At 43.5% G+C, this 14628-nt stretch overlaps 3 protein-coding genes across 3 annotated transcripts; 1 reads left to right on the plus strand and 2 right to left on the minus strand.

The window, feature by feature from the left end:
• Window positions 1–4289: 4289 nt before the first annotated feature.
• On the minus strand, window positions 4290–6787 carry LOC109828249. The gene is made up of 8 exons (XM_020395278.1): window positions 6436–6787; window positions 6120–6344; window positions 6017–6046; window positions 5703–5894; window positions 5565–5636; window positions 5417–5488; window positions 5148–5336; window positions 4290–5072 (listed from the first exon to the last, which is right to left on the minus strand). The coding sequence occupies exons 1-8, from the start codon at window positions 6758–6760 to the stop codon at window positions 4324–4326; spliced, it is 1854 nt and encodes a 617-aa protein (XP_020250867.1). The 5' UTR covers window positions 6761–6787; the 3' UTR covers window positions 4290–4323.
• LOC109828251 lies at window positions 6469–8065 on the minus strand. Its single transcript, XM_020395280.1, has 2 exons — window positions 7271–8065; window positions 6469–7129 (listed from the first exon to the last, which is right to left on the minus strand). The coding sequence occupies exons 1-2, from the start codon at window positions 8054–8056 to the stop codon at window positions 7079–7081; spliced, it is 837 nt and encodes a 278-aa protein (XP_020250869.1). The 5' UTR covers window positions 8057–8065; the 3' UTR covers window positions 6469–7078.
• A 1656-nt stretch (window positions 8066–9721) lies between these two features.
• Window positions 9722–11210, plus strand: LOC109828250 (long chain acyl-CoA synthetase 9, chloroplastic-like). Its single transcript, XM_020395279.1, is given in 3 exon segments — window positions 9722–10382; window positions 10384–11022; window positions 11024–11210. Coding segments are annotated over 3 exon segments (1368 nt in total). The 5' UTR covers window positions 9722–9840.
• The last annotated feature ends 3418 nt before the right edge of the window (window positions 11211–14628 follow it).

Consider the following 14628-nt stretch of genomic DNA (forward strand, 5'->3'; position numbering starts at 1 on the left):
GTTGGAATTAAAATAAAAATATTAATTAAATGTACAAATATAATTGCCTCTAATAACTTAAATTTGATATTAATATTTTAATTTTTTAATAAATCTAGAAAAAATAATTAATTTTTATTTCATATAATTAAATTGAAAAACAAACATAAAATAATTGAAACATGAATAATTTTGATTGATAAGAAGTCAATCCAATTTGATTACATAATAATGTACCAAAATTGCTTAAAAAACATGTGACAAATAGTACTTAACAATAACTTAAATAATCAACAAAGTTGACCTTCAACATGAATGTAAAAATATCTAACTTTTATCCCTGCCATTCCTATCATTTGGTGGCATCATCTGCTGCATAAAATCTGAATCATTAAGCATTGCTGTAAACTCTCCAGGTGGGTGTGGCACTGGGTGGTACAAAGGTGGCTGGTATGGATGGGGGTAGTAGAACTGCGAAGATGATGTATACGGATACGGTGGAAGATGCTGATATGGAGGATATGGGTACGATGTCGGAGTGTGCTGGGAAGGTGAGTGTTGTTGGGAAGGAGATCGCGGACGACGATGCTGATATGGTGGATATGGGCAAGATGTCGGAATTTGTTCGGAAGGTGACTGTTGTGGGGATGGAGACCGTTGCTGGGAGTTAGAATGTTGAAATCGGGCAAACCGTTCTTGATTTATGTTAAGGCGACGAGCCACTCATTAAGTGCATTACTTGCACAAGATGACGATAACGGTCATGAGCAGGCTGTTTATTATTTAAGCCGAACCATGGTAGGCGCTGAATCTCGATATCCTATGATTGAAAGAGAATGTCTCGCCTTGGTGTTTGCTATTCAGAAGATGCGGCATTATCTGGTTGGACAGACCATTTATGTTATCTCTAAAGTTAACCCAGTCCGAGTGTTCATGACTCAACCAGCTTCCATGAATTGGCGTTTAGCAAAATGGGCCTTACTCTTATCCCAATATGACTTATATTTTAAACAACAGAAGTCAGTAAAAGGGCAGGCCATCTGTGATCTCCTGGCAGCTAATCCAACTACGGACACCGCCGAGATATATGACGATCTACCCGACGAAGCCCACGAAGTCAATGCAACTTCGCACCAACAAGTATGGCGTTTGTACTTCGATGGCGCTTCCCGAGCAGCTATTGTCACAGGTACTCCTGGATGTTCTAAGGTCTCCTCCGGAGTTGGAGTAGTTTTAGTTTCCCCAGGAAAACATGTGATGCCTCGAGCCTACTCGTTAACCGAGCCATGCTCGAATAATGTAGCAGAGTATAACGCATTGATTATAGGACTCAATTTCGCTAAGGAGCTGGGGGTTGAGTATCTCGAAGCTTTCGGTGATTCTCAGCTAATAGTCAAGCAAGTCCAAGGAGAATATGAAGTCCGAAGTCAGGATTTAATACCATATCATAAGATGGCAGTGGAAATAGCAGAATCATTTGAAGGATTCTTCATCGAACACGTGCCACGATTACAGAATACATACGCGGATGCGTTAGCAGCTTTAGCCGTATCTTTGGCACAGCCTCCCGGGACGGAACAGTTTGTTACGGTAAGAACTCACCAAATCTTAGTGCCGATTTACGATGAAGATGCCAAGGAAGAAGAGGTTCAAGAGGTGCACGCTGCTCAAGTCGAGTTCGAACCACGAGATTGGCGTTTCCCCATCATCGACTACGTCTTGCATGGAATCTTGCCAGAAGATGTGAAGGAAAGAGAGTCAATCAGACGAAGAGTACCAAGATTCTACTATAATACGGAGAATCGAACGCTATACCGCAGGGGGTACGATGTGTTGCTAGCACGTTGCTTATCAACCAAAGAAGCTGAAGAGGTCCTTAGGGAGGCGCATGAAGGAGAGTGTGGCGCGCACCAACCTGGTCCCAAGCTTTATAACCGCATCAAAAGAATGGGATATTTTTGGCCTTTCATGATGAGTGATGCAATCACATACGTCCGAAAGTGTCACGCATGTCAAGTACATGCGAATTATATGCACCAACCTCCGGAGCATCTGCATCCGTCGATTACGTCATGGCCGTTCGAGACTTGGGGAATGGACATTGTTGGCCCTATAAATCCTCCATCAGTCAAAGGTGACCGGTTCATCCTGGCAATTACCGATTACTTCTCCAAATGGGCTGAAGCAGTTCCACTCAGAGAAGTTAAAACGAGTAATGTCATTGCATTCATCAAGCACCATATCATCTATAGGTATGGTGTTCCAAGACGAATCATACATGACAACGGTCCTCAATTTGTCAGCAACGCCTTCATAAGGTTTTGCGAAAAGTTTAAAATTCAGGATATCTCGTCAACGGCTTATAATCCCACAGCAAATGGATTAGCTGAAGCCTTCAACAAGACTATCATAAAGCTCTTGTCAAAAATCGTGAAGAATAACAATCGGGATTGGGATGACAAGCTCGGCGCGGCTCTATGGGCCTATTGTACCACGGTGCGTACACCGACCGGCGCAACCCCATATTCATTGGTGTACGGATGTGAAGCCATTCTCCCTTTGGAAATCCAAATTCCGTCTCTTCGGATCGCTCTTGCAACCCAGATGACGAACGAAGAACAACATCAGAAACGCCTCGAAGAACTCGAGAGGCTCGATGAAAAGCGCCTGGAAGCTCAACAGCATATTGAGTTTTACCAAGCTAGGATTTCTCGAGCCTTTGACAAAAAGATTCGACAAAGGAGTTTTAAGGAAGGGGATTTGGTCTTAACTGAAAGACGGCCTATGATCCTTAATTCCAAGAAGAAGGGCAAATTTGAACCCAAATGGGAGGGACCATTCGTAGTGGAGACAGTCTACTCGAGTGCCGTATATCGCCTTGTCACCAAGGACGGTGACCGGCTTATGATGCCGATAAATTGCAAATTCCTGAAAAAATACTATCCTTAGTATCTTCAGGATAACCAGTGCATCGGGAAGTTCCCAGAAGAACATCATATGAGGTATTGTTAGGGATAACCCAATCATTATAGGAACGATGAATAAGAAATTCTCGTTCGAACTCTGAATGTCGGAATGTTCCTTCTTATTGTCAAAATTCTCTCACTCTTATGAGTTATTTTTGTGAGATGAGATCCAATCCTTTGATAGGTTAATCTTTCCTCACCAAACCATCCGCTGATCAAATTAAACGACGGTGGATCCACCAACATTTCCATCTGCCCGTCGTTGGCATTTCTCAGACTCAACATGTTAGGTCCTAATCACCGAGCATTAAAGTCTTCCTTTGAGTGATAATACGAGTTGGCACTTTCTTTGCTACCTGTATTCCACTTTCTTTGCTTTCAGGTCAAACCTATAAAAGTTAGGGCCAAAGCCAAATTCCTCTCTCGATTCCTTCCATGAACGAGAGGTCCACTTTAAATTGAGCAATCAAACCTATAAAAGTTAGGATTGTTCCCAATCTCACTTAGTCAAACCTACAGATAGTTAGGACTAAGACCGAGTCATTCCTTTTCGATAAACGAAAATCTATTTTTGTTCTTTTTCCACCAAACTTATAAAAGTTAGGGTCGAAATTGGGCTTTCTCCTCAATGAATGAGGGATTCTTTTGATTCAAATGACCAATCCTATAAAAGTTAGGGTCGTTTGAACCTTTCTGATTCTCGGAGTGGAGATCACACTCTTAGTTTCATCATTTCGGATTCTGGGGGTGGAGATCACACCTTGAGTTTCTTTTCCAACTGAAGATAGAATATAAAATTCTTCCTCTTTGGTACCGGGAGATAGAATATAAAATTCTTCCTCTTCCATTTTCCAGTTCGTCTTTACCCTGAGAAAAGACAAAATTCCCAACTTCCAATCCGTGCACTTTGTGCACGGGGAATTTTATCTCAACTCCTAAATAAAGATAAGTCTATGCCTAACACGCGTTGCCGATTAGTCTTTCACCGATTGCAAAAAGACACCAGAGTATAATTCTGGGGATTTTCATCCCGAATCCTAAGTAGGGATGAGTCATCGCCTAATACGCGGTGCGGGGTACCTTTTTCCTATAATGAATGGTGGAGCCTATGTATTCGACATCATAGCACAAAGTCTCAGAGAATTTATTCTCTTAGCACAACGTTACATGTGGAACGGATCTAGACAATCCACATGCTAGCCCGATTCAAACGGTAATCGGTAAAGGCATATCAAACCCGTTGAGGGCTGAGGGGTTGCCAAAAATCCTATAAATTTTATCATTGCTGGGTTCAAAGTAAATAAAGAAATATCATGAAAGAAGCAAATGCGGAGTCTCTAGTAATAGATCAAGTCAAAAGCATATAATAAAAAGCTCGTTAGCCCGAAGGCAACTGACGGCTAAGAACATGGGACTCTAAACTAGAAAGCCTGTCTGCATAGCTCTGCTCAAGTTCTGCCTGCAGACTAGCTCGGACAGAGTCTTCGGAACTGCTTAAGATCTCTGCGGCTTCATTCTTCAGCTTCATCAATCTCTCCTGTGTAGATCCCAGCTTCTCGAGCGTCTGTTCACGAGAACACTCTAATCCAGCCAGGTCTTCTGCAATAAGAGTAACGGACTCCTCGGCGTGCTTCAAGGCCTCCTTCAATCTAGCCACTTCCTCACGGCCGGAATCCAAAGAGCTAAGTAACTCGGCTCTACCTGTATCCTTCCTTGCCACGGTAGCCATCAGCTGCGCAACAGAATGCTCATGTGATCGAAGCTCGCTGCCGATGGAAGATCTCAGGTCGTGCCACTGTGTCAGCCTATGCTCCATCTGAGAGGACACGAAGGAAGAAGCTCCACCAGCCTTCAACTCCTTCAACTCTCGGATCTCTGACTCCAGAACAGTGAAATCGGCAGTGAAGGAATCGGCCAACTCTGGATACCCTTCTTCTCTGAACATCAGCATGTGACGAGAAAAAGAACGCCTGAACTGATCGAAACCGTATCCTCGATGAAGAAGTTTCTCGATCATGCCGTTATAAAAGACGGTAAAAAGGCCGAGGTCCGTACGGAAAATGTCTTTGTCGGGATCGGTATCAGCCAAGAGGGCGCGGACACGCTCATATAGAGATGATCGAGATCCTACAAGAAACAGTGTGGAAAGCTAAGAGATTATCGAATACGATAAGAAAATTTAAAGGCAAATTTCGAGTATACCAAGGCCAACGGAGGTCCCCTCAGGCTGAAATCCGACAGGTTCCGAAATAACTGCAGGAGTAGTCATGGAGGGTATATCAACCCCTGTAGGCAAATCAGTCATACCTCTCGGCTGTGGCGGGGAAACACCGCTCTCAGACAAACTATCAGTCCCAGAAACTGTAGTGGCATCAGGCACAACGGCTGGTCCTATAGTTTCACTTCTTTATTAGTCAAAATAAAAATTTAGACAAATAAGGAGGATCGGGGTGATAAGGTCATCTGCATACCTGTAGGTCCATCATCCTTAGGTATCCGGGGAATGTCAGTAGTCATAAGAGTATCAGTCCCGATGGCTGGTCCTATGATTGCACCCATATATTAGTCAAAAGTCAGATAAATAAAGAGGAGTACGATGTCCCTAAATCGTATACGTACCTGCAAATCCGTCACTCCGAGGTAAGCTAGATATGCCGGGAATCGATATTGGGTTAATCCCAATGACTGGCGCTGTAATATTAATCCTTCGTTAGTCAAACAAAAGATCAGGTAAGATGAAGGGAATCAGATATATACCTGTAAATGAATCACTCTCAAAGGGTGGTCCCGCGGTTCTTCTGGTGGCCTGCTCAGCCAACATATCGGCTAATAATCCAGCGTCGGGTCCCGAGGAACCTGGTACAGAGGCACACCTCTGTTCCTCGAAGCCCACATCATGAAAGAACTGATCCTCAGCTGGCTTTTCCATCGCGACATTTGCAGGACAACCTAAATGTTGGAGATATGTATAAGAAGATAAGGAAGAAGGGAAAGCTCAGAAATACCTGCAGCAAGAACAGAAGATTCTCTTTCCCCATGTTTGAGGAGGGTATCATCGAATGTAGAGATACCTGAATATGGAACGCCCTCTTCAAAGAACCCTGGAACATAAAACATGATTACGAATCCCAGAAGGTAAGTCATCTTAAAGCAATGAAAACGACGAAGTATTACCTTCCTCCCTGTCGGCGAAGTCTCCTAAATCCGCTTCATAGGAGCGCTGACCAACGTGTGGTTTATGAGCGATCTTTTTCCTTTTCGGAATATCACCTCTCATAGAACCAATGGGTCGCTCGTGCGTGGACTGGCCACGTGTATCAACCTGGGTAGGAGCTTGGCCACCAGGCCTGAATCTCGCACGACGGGAAGCGAGCGACTCATGGTCGTCGGCTGTCCTACCTGAAATGATAAGGATTATTTCATTAAATGAACCAGATCTTTCGTTGATATCAATTGAAGTTGAGAAAGATGATCAAAGAGTATGACAAACCTGCATCAAGTTCTTCTTGGTTAATATCTATATCCACATACTCCTCCTCAGAAGTCTCGTCATCATCGTCAGTAGGAAGGAGCTCTTCATCGTCTTTGCTTGAGAGAGGAGGTTTGGCAGACTTCTTCCTCTGTTTCTGAGCAAGCTCGGCTTTACGAACAGCCATCATAGCGACCTGGACCGAGTGCTCAGACTCTAACTCTGAAAGACTCCTCACACCTATGGATTCATTGGCGGAGAGGAACCACTTACAACTGAGGAAAGTAATCATCGGCTTGCGCCTATATGAAGGAAGAGCAAAGTGGGCTCCGGTGCAACCCACCATAGTCCATAGCCATGCCCGTACGCCATCAATAAGCCCCCCCTCAACCTTCAAACCACGGCTCGGATTCCCAACATATAGCTGGTCGTAACCGAACTGACGAGCAAAACGACAGGGAAGGTAAGGCTCTATGTGGCAATGATTCTTCACCCGGAGAACGAGATACCCAACACGGATGTTCACTAACCAGCGGAAACAACCAACGTCGAGAGCAGTCCGATTAGTTCTGGGTTTCTCCTCATCAGTCAGCACATCACCATAGCGACCCGAAAAGTGGGGAAAACACTTGAAGAACTCCCAGCTCTTGCGAATTTGAAACTCTTATTGTGCGTCGCCGAATTTCTTCCCGAGCCATCTGCTCCTCTCCAACAGCTGCACAAAAGGAACAGGGACATCAACAACGCTGGGCGCCGACATCAAGTCAGGACGGTGAAGAACGAGCCACGCCATCAGATACGCATAAGGGAGCTCGACCTTCGGACAAGTAAGCTCAGTCGATGGTTTAGAACTCACCCGTGTAAAACCACTGACCAGATACCTAAGCCCGCAATGGATGCCGGCAACCATCGCTGGGAGCAATGAAAGCTCCCTCCCATAAGCTAGCTGAACTGCGGGGAAGAACACCTCGAGAGGTAAGGCGTCTAAAGACCAGTACAGAACAACACACTTCTTCAACCAGAGGGCAAGGTAGCCTGCTAGCAGAGTTCGGGGCTCGATGGACTTCTGTGCACGGCGGAGGAACGAACGAAACTTGGTTCCTGCGGGAAAAGCTCCCTCAGCACGGGCAATGGTGTAAGAATGAGCTTCAGCCTTCTTCATCAACTCATTAATGATGGTAGGGGTCAGGACATCTAACTCACGAAAGGGCTCGCCGGAGTCACCCTCCAAATTAGGGAACAGATAGACAGCAAACTGCTTCAAGCTAATTTGCCTTTTCTTCTTCGCTGGAGGAGAAATCTTGATCAAGGAAGTATAATAATGACAAGTGATATCCCAAAAAGTATCATGCATGTCGGGAGTATCCTTCTTCAACCACTCCAACTGCTGGTTCGAGGGAAAGTACTCCTGATATGGACAATCCCCCATTGGAAGACTAGAAACCTGATACATCTCATGTAAGGCCAACCCTAACTCTCCGCCGCTGGTCATGAACGTGTTACTGTCGGGCATGTATGTCTCCAACAACGCTAAGAAATGGCGGCAGCTGACCGGAAGTCCGTACATGGTGGCCCGTATAGGTGCATACAATCCTCTGCTCTTCAAATCCTTCTCCCAGCGCCCCAAGACGTAACTGGTCATGCGTGTCCACCATCCCTTGGCTTGTGAGAAAGCCCAACCATAGCATCTGTAATCTGGTGGAGGTAACCTTCTCCCAAGATGAGCCAGACGATTCTTCACAGTAGGAGCAGCTGCTGATACCTCGCCTGGGGGTGCAGTGTCAAGACCCATAATCCCTGGTCGAAGACCGCGGATATCATGATACCCAGTAGAACCAGGAATCTTATGATGAGAGGTATATCCACACTGAACTCGCTCAGCATCATAGGTAAGAGGCCAAGACATATGTCGCTCCACGGCCTGTCCCTCCAAATGGGTGAAAGAATATTGACGAGGAATAGAGGGAATATACAGGAGAGCTCCCTCATGAAGATTCAGCCAATGCTCATCGGTAAGAGTCAACGTAGCAGGATCCTCCGCGTGATCACCGAACAGAAAACCGGGCTTCTTTAAAGTCTGAGTGGAAGTAGAATCTGCAGTGAAGGAGGCGTCCGTAATCAGCTGGCGTAAGCAATGACGCCCTCCATCCCGTATCAAACGACAGGATTCGTCGGAGCGATCTCTGTCAAACTGAGGGAGTGGACTAACGGCCTGCCTGATGGAAGCTGAAGAGAAGACCTCCCGGCTACAACCAGTATTAGCATGAGGAGGAAGGCTGCCCACGGGATAAGCTCATTCACGGAATAATTAGAGAGACGATTTTGAGTGTCCTACACTGGAAGAACGGTATGCATCATCACGTGAATAACGTGGTAACATACACCGACCTATAAGGTGTAGGACGACACAAAATCGCCCCAATATACCAGAAGACTTGAATTGGCCAAGCAAGACAAGTCTGAAACCTTAACCCCCGCGAAGGAGGGTGTCGGTTCTTCCTTCATGACCCGCGAAGGGATCAATCGGGGATACAAAAATAAAAAAATTCCCACCCCCAAAAAAGGAAGCCGCTGGAGGGGAGGATGCTGCGGGAACTTCTTCCTCACTAGGCTGCGAATGGGATCGACTCCTAGGAAGTCGAGATCGGTGCGGAGGCATCGGAAACCTGTAATGAAAAGCAGCAAGTCAGATACAATCTAAAGTATGAATACGCGAAATTTAAAAGGGAAATTAAGAACTTTAATTAAAATCCTGTGTATAAATAGGATTTTATAGTTGAAGTCTAATTAAACCTACAAATTTCGTGCATGCGAAACAATAATTGTCATTTTCGCGGTAAACTTTGATGAAATACCCAGAATACCCTTCGTGTTCAAGGCTAAATTCGGGTCAAGGACACGCTCGAGTTGGGTCATGATCATCATACCTGATCACATAGCACCCCAGTACCCCACAAATAAACCCTTTTGTAAAATTTAGCCAATTTTGCAAAAAAGACCCTCCACAAATTTCGGTTTGGTTTTCGCATGCTTTTATCAAAACTTTGGTCATAGGTTTGTGATCTAAACTTTTGGAATTTAAGCCCTAAAATTCCAGCCCTTTTGCAAATAAACTCCCCTATACTTTGTGGGTTGCTCTTTTGCAAATAAACCCCTCAAACCACATTGAACCTTTCACACGCAAACGCCTCTTAATTTTCGGCCAAAGGAGGGTAAAATTTCAGCCCTCAAATTTTAGCCCAAATTTATACAAAACCCCTTCAAAATTCAGTCCATCCCCCCCCCCCCCCAAAAAAAAAAAAAAAAAACAACCTAGATTTCGATCTCATTTCCAAAGCCAAGGGGTTTTCTCGAGTCTTTGTGAAGATCCTAATACGAGGTCTTGAATTTGGAAATATCTGTTGGGCTTAATTGACCTGATCGAGAATGAATCCTTATCTTGTCGGTATCGTTGTTCCCTTTGTGTTCTCCTATATTCTTAGTAAAAAGAGTTCAAAACAGCGAGGTTTGCCTGTTGATGTCGGTGGAGAACCTGGGTATGCTATTCGAAACTATCGGTTCACCTCGCCCATCGAAACACAATGGGAAGAAGTTACAACACTTGCCGAGCTATTTAAGCTTGCTTGCAAGAATTTTGCTACCAAACGAATGCTTGGTACCCGTAAGCTTATCTCCAGTGAAATTGAAGTCACAGCAGATGGAAGGTCTTTTGAGAAATTTCATTTCGGGAAGTATGAATGGTTGAGTTATAATCAAGCTTATGATGCTGTTTGCAACTTTGCTTCTGGAATTGTGCAAAGAGTTGCGATATTTGCTGATACGCGAGCAGAGTGGATGATCGCTTTACAGGGTTGTCTCAGAAGAAACATCACAATCGTCACTATATATGCTTCTTGTCACTCTTTAAATGAGACTGAAGTTTCAACTGTGGTTTGTGGACATAAAGAATTAATAAAACTCATTGGAAGGTGTAGGGAGGATAGGCCGGGAAAATCCTGTTGCTGCTGAAATGCCTGTTTCAGCTGATATTGCAGTTATCATGTATACCAGCGGAAGCACTGGTTTGCCTAAGGGAGTCATGATGACACATGGTAATATCCTATCAACACTCTCTGCGGTCATGACTATTGTCCCTGGGCTTGGTAGAAAAGATGTTTATCTGGCATACTTGCCTCTAGCTCATGTTCTTGAGTTAGCTGCAGAGTCTTTGATGGTTGCTGTAGGAATAAGTATAGGATACGGATCACCATTGACTCTCACTGATACATCTAACAAGATAAAAAAGGGAACAAAAGGTGATGCTTCAGTCTTGAGACCAACACTAATGGTTGCTGTCCCTGCTATCCTTGACCGTGTCCGAGACGGTGTGAGGAAAAAGGTAGATGCAAAAGGTGGACTATCAAGAAAATTGTTTGACATTGCATATGGACGTAGGTTAGCTGCGATTAATGGAAGTTGGTTTGGAGCATGGGGCTTGGAGAAAATGCTATGGGATTTTCTCGTGTTTAGGAAAGTTCGAGCAGTTTTGGGAGGTCATATTCGTTTTCTTCTGTCTGGAGGGGCTCCTCTTTCTGGAGATACACAAAGATTCATTAACATATGCCTTGGGGCCAATTGGGCAAGGATATGGTCTAACTGAAACTTGTGCTGGTGGAACATTTTCTGAATATGATGATACAACTGTGGGTCGTGTTGGTGCTCCTCTCCCCTGCTCATTTTTAAAGTTGATTGATTGGCCAGAAGGTGGGTACTTAACTATGGAAACACCTAGATTCAGTGCATTTCTGCAGCTATAGTTAATGGCATGATTTCACTGGTTACAAAGATCCAATCTTGACTCCAATCCCAATCGAGGAAGCTAACTTCAACCAATAGACATATTTCTTAATGAATTTGGGTCTCAAACAGTATGAGCAGCTACAGACCAAAGCAAACAGCGTGAGATTCACTACTTAAACATCAATTTTCGAATCGGCCAAGTTAACCGGCCGCGAGCAGGGCAAGGGGTCCTTCGCCTTCCTCGAACTCAACGACGGGTCTTGCCTCTCGAACCTTCAGGTCATCGTCGATTCGAGCGTCGCTGAGCTCTCGAAGCTGACGCCGACGGGGACCTGCGTGCTCGTCGAGGGAGAGATGAAGAAACCGCCGGAGGGGACGAAGCAGAATGTGGAGGTGTGGGCGATTTGAGGGTGGAGGCGGCTTGAGGGTGAGTGAGGGCCTAGGGTTTTCTTTTTTTAGTTTTGGTTTTGGGTTAGCGGGTTTGTAACTATAAGATGGGGACCCGATTACCCGAATCACTATTATATTGCGGATATCCGCAACCCTCATATCCGTTACTGAATTCGTATCAAAAAAAAAAAAATCCGAACCCATATGAACCAAACCCACATGACCCGAACCAACTCAAACAAGCATGAACCGAACCGCATTGAATCATTTTTTTATGGTTCACACGCGTATGAGATGTTTTTACGACGTATTCAACACTCGTATCTATACTCCAATGAGAATACGAGTCTAAACTATTTTGCACAATGGACGGGAAGTTCCTGGAGAATATTATGTATAATATTCTTAAGGATAATCCGTCAACCTCCGACGGGTACACGAGGCTAAACTAATTCCCGAAACTCCCTGGAGTACACGAGTATAAACTGGTTCTCTTCAGGTTGATTCGAAACCCTAGGGTCAACGTCGGTCAACGCGTAACCCTAGGTCAACGCCAGTCAACGCGTTGCGACAAAAAAAAGTCAACGTATGACGTTCGAAACACTAGGGTCAACGCCGGTCAACGCGTAACCCTAGGTCAACGCCAGTCAACGCGTTGCTACAAGAAGTCAACATACGGTGATCTGAAACCCTAAGTCAGCACAATGTGACGGAGGTAGTTCAAAGTCAACTCAATGACACGAGCCAAACTCAATTCATCAGCTGTAGACTCGAGACTCCGACGACGGCCAGGCGATAAACGCAGCGCCGGAAGAACTTCGGTTATTCGTCAAAGCATCGAATAGACCGAAAATCGAAGGAGCCAAGAGTTGAAGCTAACTACAGGTCCTTACGCCGACTGAAGGCTAGACCAATCACATCCAAAGTATTCCAGCCTCTTCTATAAAAGAAACGAGTCCGGAACACTTTGGAGGGGGTATCTGTAGGCATCGAAAATTGCCTATAGGTCTCCACAAACGGTTCAGTGTTAAAGAACGACGATGAACGTCACTGGTTCACAGGAGTTCGATTGACGTCGGTGAACGCTTGAAGTGAACCGACGAACTACGTGAGCTGACAGAATTCCGGAATAACGAAGGTGCGGGCTAATCGGGAGCCCTGCAATGTTTACAAAGGGAACAATGCCCTTCGTTTCCCATTCATTCTACAGATAATCCAACCATCGGGGCTGATAGAACTCTTCGTCAGAATTCCAACGCAATTCGAATCACTAAAATCCGAGTTCGGACGAAGAATTTACAGCGCGGCGTCCTAGATTCTTGGGGACACCCCAGGGGCGTCCTAGATTTTCGGGGACACCCCAGGGGCGTCCTAGATTTTCGGGGACACCCCAGGGGCGTCCTAGATTTTCGGGGACACCCCAGGGGTGTCGCTTATAAATAGAAGCCTTAGGCCTCACTTTTTGGGGATCTGGATTTTTGGAGAATTGGCGAAGCCCTGCTGGAGTGAAGAGTGATCGAGCACTTCAACACAAGAGAGTTCTTCATCAGATTTACATCACCCGCATCCGTTCCTTAGCATTACCCCTCGTCGGTAATCCTAAGAAGAGCAAATATGCGCTTCAAGTTTCTAGATCTCCTCGCGTATCGACGAAGCTCTGCCCGGTTTTTCTGGATCAGATCTGATTGCCAGGTAGTTTACGGATATCGACGTCCCCGTCACAGGCTAAAGACCCACGCAAGCAAGAGACGATAAACGGATCTTGTGTTTATTTTCAAGAAAGTTGTAATTTTTATTTTTGTTATTTGAATTCATTTGTAACGTTTGAAGTTTTAATGAAATCAATGATGAAGGCAACTTTTGACGAAAACAAATATAGCAAAAAAAAATTACCCTAAGTTAGCAAAAATTTGCAAGTTGGTATCTTCTGCTAACCAGCCGTGAGAATATTCTCTAGAATATTCCCTCGTGCTGGACCTATGACTAACTTGAATACTTCTTGCCCTCATTTATTGTATTATTTACTGTATTACCTACCCCCCTCCCCCCTCCCGCCCGCACAATAGATTATTTTCATCGTCATCATCTTCTTTTTGTGGCCTCCAACTTCGTCTTCCTCTTTAATATGGGTAACAGTAGAAAATAAGACCTTTTATTATGTGGGGGTTTAATTCTTAAGGAGGGGCATTATTATCCTTTCATGTATTTTTTTAACACCATTAGCTAAATTTAAATAGTTACCAACTCATGGTATTTTTTTGTTATGTTTTGTAACTTAGGGTATATAACTACTACAAGAGCAAAACAATAGGGTATATAAGTGCCATTTAACCATGTTTAAATTACAAAAAACATTCTAAAATTCAGAGATTTCAAAACTTAAAAACAATATAGATGGATTCTAGGGATTAACATTAGGCACATAGAAATTTAAAATTAGTAAAAAAATAACCTCAAATGTACAAAAATTACAAAAACTCTCTCAAAAGTAATAAATTATTAAAAAATTCTAAAATTTTAAAACTTATAAACTGGTACACGTCAAATTTAGAAATTATCAGTAGATTGCTAAAATTTTAAAATTTTTAAAAACAACCCAAAATTTTAGTAATTATAAAAATACCTTCAAATTTTTAGAGTTACGAAAAATATTCTAACATTTAAAAACTTATCACCAATACATGAAACATAAAAATTATAAGCGCCTAATTAAAATTTAAAATTTTCATAAAAATACTATCAAAGTTTAAAAATTGCAAAACACACCTCAAAAGTTTAAATCATAAAAATGCTGAAATTTGGCAGAGAAAAGAGGAAATGTTTGATATTATTACATTAAGATATAATAGGTTAGCATTAATTGATTATAATTTATAAACATTTATCTCTAATATTGATAATATTTATTTATAAACTAAAAAAAAATACAATGAGTTATGTATGGAGAAACTATCAGAAAGTTCAGAGATATCTTTTAAAAGAACTAAGTGGTTTTCATTTCAAATAGAAAAGTGAAGGAAATAAACTCAAAATTCAGAAACATTC

Source organism: Asparagus officinalis, unplaced genomic scaffold (assembly GCF_001876935.1).
Source record: "Asparagus officinalis unplaced genomic scaffold, Aspof.V1 AsparagusV1_Un900, whole genome shotgun sequence".
In the NCBI taxonomy this organism is placed as follows: domain Eukaryota; kingdom Viridiplantae; phylum Streptophyta; class Magnoliopsida; order Asparagales; family Asparagaceae; genus Asparagus; species Asparagus officinalis.

Bases quoted from the DNA above. Each gene is read 5' to 3' on its own strand.
- LOC109828249 (XM_020395278.1), bottom strand. From the start codon at position 6,760: ATGGTGGGTTGCACCGGAGCCCACTTTGCTCTTCCTTCATATAGGCGC. The intron at 5,637-5,702 runs GTATATATCTGA...TTAATATTACAG, and splicing joins TGAGAGTGATTCATTTACAG to CGCCAGTCATTGGGATTAAC. The intron at 5,073-5,147 runs GTATACTCGAAA...TGTTTCTTGTAG, and splicing joins GGGGACCTCCGTTGGCCTTG to GATCTCGATCATCTCTATAT.
- LOC109828251 (XM_020395280.1), bottom strand. From the start codon at position 8,056: ATGACCAGTTACGTCTTGGGGCGCTGGGAGAAGGATTTGAAGAGCAGA. The intron at 7,130-7,270 runs GTGAGTTCTAAA...CCTTTTGTGCAG, and splicing joins TGGTCAGTGGTTTTACACGG to CTGTTGGAGAGGAGCAGATG.